This window comes from Herpailurus yagouaroundi, unplaced genomic scaffold (assembly GCF_014898765.1).
Source record: "Herpailurus yagouaroundi ecotype Mexico unplaced genomic scaffold, PumYag 28, whole genome shotgun sequence".
In the NCBI taxonomy this organism is placed as follows: domain Eukaryota; kingdom Metazoa; phylum Chordata; class Mammalia; order Carnivora; family Felidae; genus Herpailurus; species Herpailurus yagouaroundi.
The window spans coordinates 81,635,858-81,637,113 of record NW_024412376.1 but is presented as its reverse complement, the minus strand read 5'-3'; the positions used below and the strand labels follow the sequence as shown (position 1 = coordinate 81,637,113).

The window sequence follows — 1,256 nt, the reverse complement described above, 5'->3', positions numbered from 1 at the left end:
TTATTTATTTATTTATTTATTTATTTATTTATTTATTTATTTATTTATTTATGAGAGAGGCAGAGAGAGAGGGGGACAGAGGATCCAAAGCAGGCTCCATACTGACAGCAGAAAGTCCAAGGCGGGGCTTGAACTCAAGAACTGTGAGATCATGACTTGAGCCGAAGTCGGATGCTTAACTGATTGAGCCGGGGGCCCCTTCACCTGCTCTCTTAAAGCTTGAGTATTGAACTTCATACATACATAGGTAACAGGAAGTTCAAGTAAAAGATGAGAGTCCCAAGTAAACTGTCAAATTCAACAGTAGAAGAAAAAAAAAAACCCCTTTTATTGTAAAATGAGTTTGTTAAGTTACCTGAAGTACTTGGATCATTTCTTTAGTCTTTTCAAGGCATTTATTTGATTCATTAACTTGTGCTTGAAGTTTTGCTCCTAGGTCATTAGTCATCTCAAGTTCTTTCTGCAGCTTTATAATCTTGCTTTCCTTGTGCATAGCACTTTCCTTAGCTTCACGCAGTGAAGTTTCCAACTCCTGAATTTTCTGTGAGAAAAAGCACACATAAATAAGGTATGCCATGAAGGCAGAATCACAGAATATAAGTTTAAGACAAAGACGATCATATACATAGGTATTAATTTTTCAGATTGCATTAAGAAAAGATAGAAGAGAAACCAAATGTCACTCAATTTACACATGTATTATTTCCCTTATTTAGAAGTTGATGATTTTTGGATTAAAAAAGGCCCAAATTTTTATTACAAGGTTTAGTGTTTATCTTATTTACTGGTTAGTACAGTGCTAAGCATATTAAAAAGGCACTCACATTTTAAATTAACAGCACTTAAAGAAATTACACCCATTAACTGACTCTTTAAGTAATGCATATAACATAGCTTTCCCTTTATTTTTATTATCTAATTTTAAAATTAAAAAATACAAGCATGTGGAAAAATTCAAAGGCATATAATGAAGGGGAAGTTCCCCCATCTCAGAACCCGAGCTGACCTGGTAACAATGACTACTAAACTCTTTCCAGTGTATCCTTCTAGAAATTTTCCATGCCTATTTAAGTGCTTGTGAGTACACAGTTACAAAAGAGTCAGTCATACACAGAGTGGGAACATACTGAATATATAGTTGTTTTTTATTTTTTTTTATTTTATTTTTATTTTTTTTCAACGTTTATTTATTTTTGGGACAGAGAGAGACAGAGCATGAATGGGGGAGGGGCAGAGAGAGAGGGAGACACAGAATC

At 34.0% G+C, this 1,256-nt stretch overlaps 1 protein-coding gene across 5 annotated transcripts in view; it reads right to left on the bottom strand.

Moving 5' to 3' along the window:
* CENPE (centromere protein E) overlaps positions 1-1,256 on the bottom strand; it is an 81,877-nt gene that overhangs the window by 16,242 nt on the left and 64,379 nt on the right. For all 5 annotated transcript variants that reach the window (XM_040477081.1, XM_040477108.1, XM_040477114.1 and 2 more), the window contains one exon: positions 356-541. In XM_040477081.1, the coding sequence (XP_040333015.1) occupies positions 356-541 (186 nt within the window). The remainder of the gene's footprint in view (positions 1-355; positions 542-1,256) is intronic.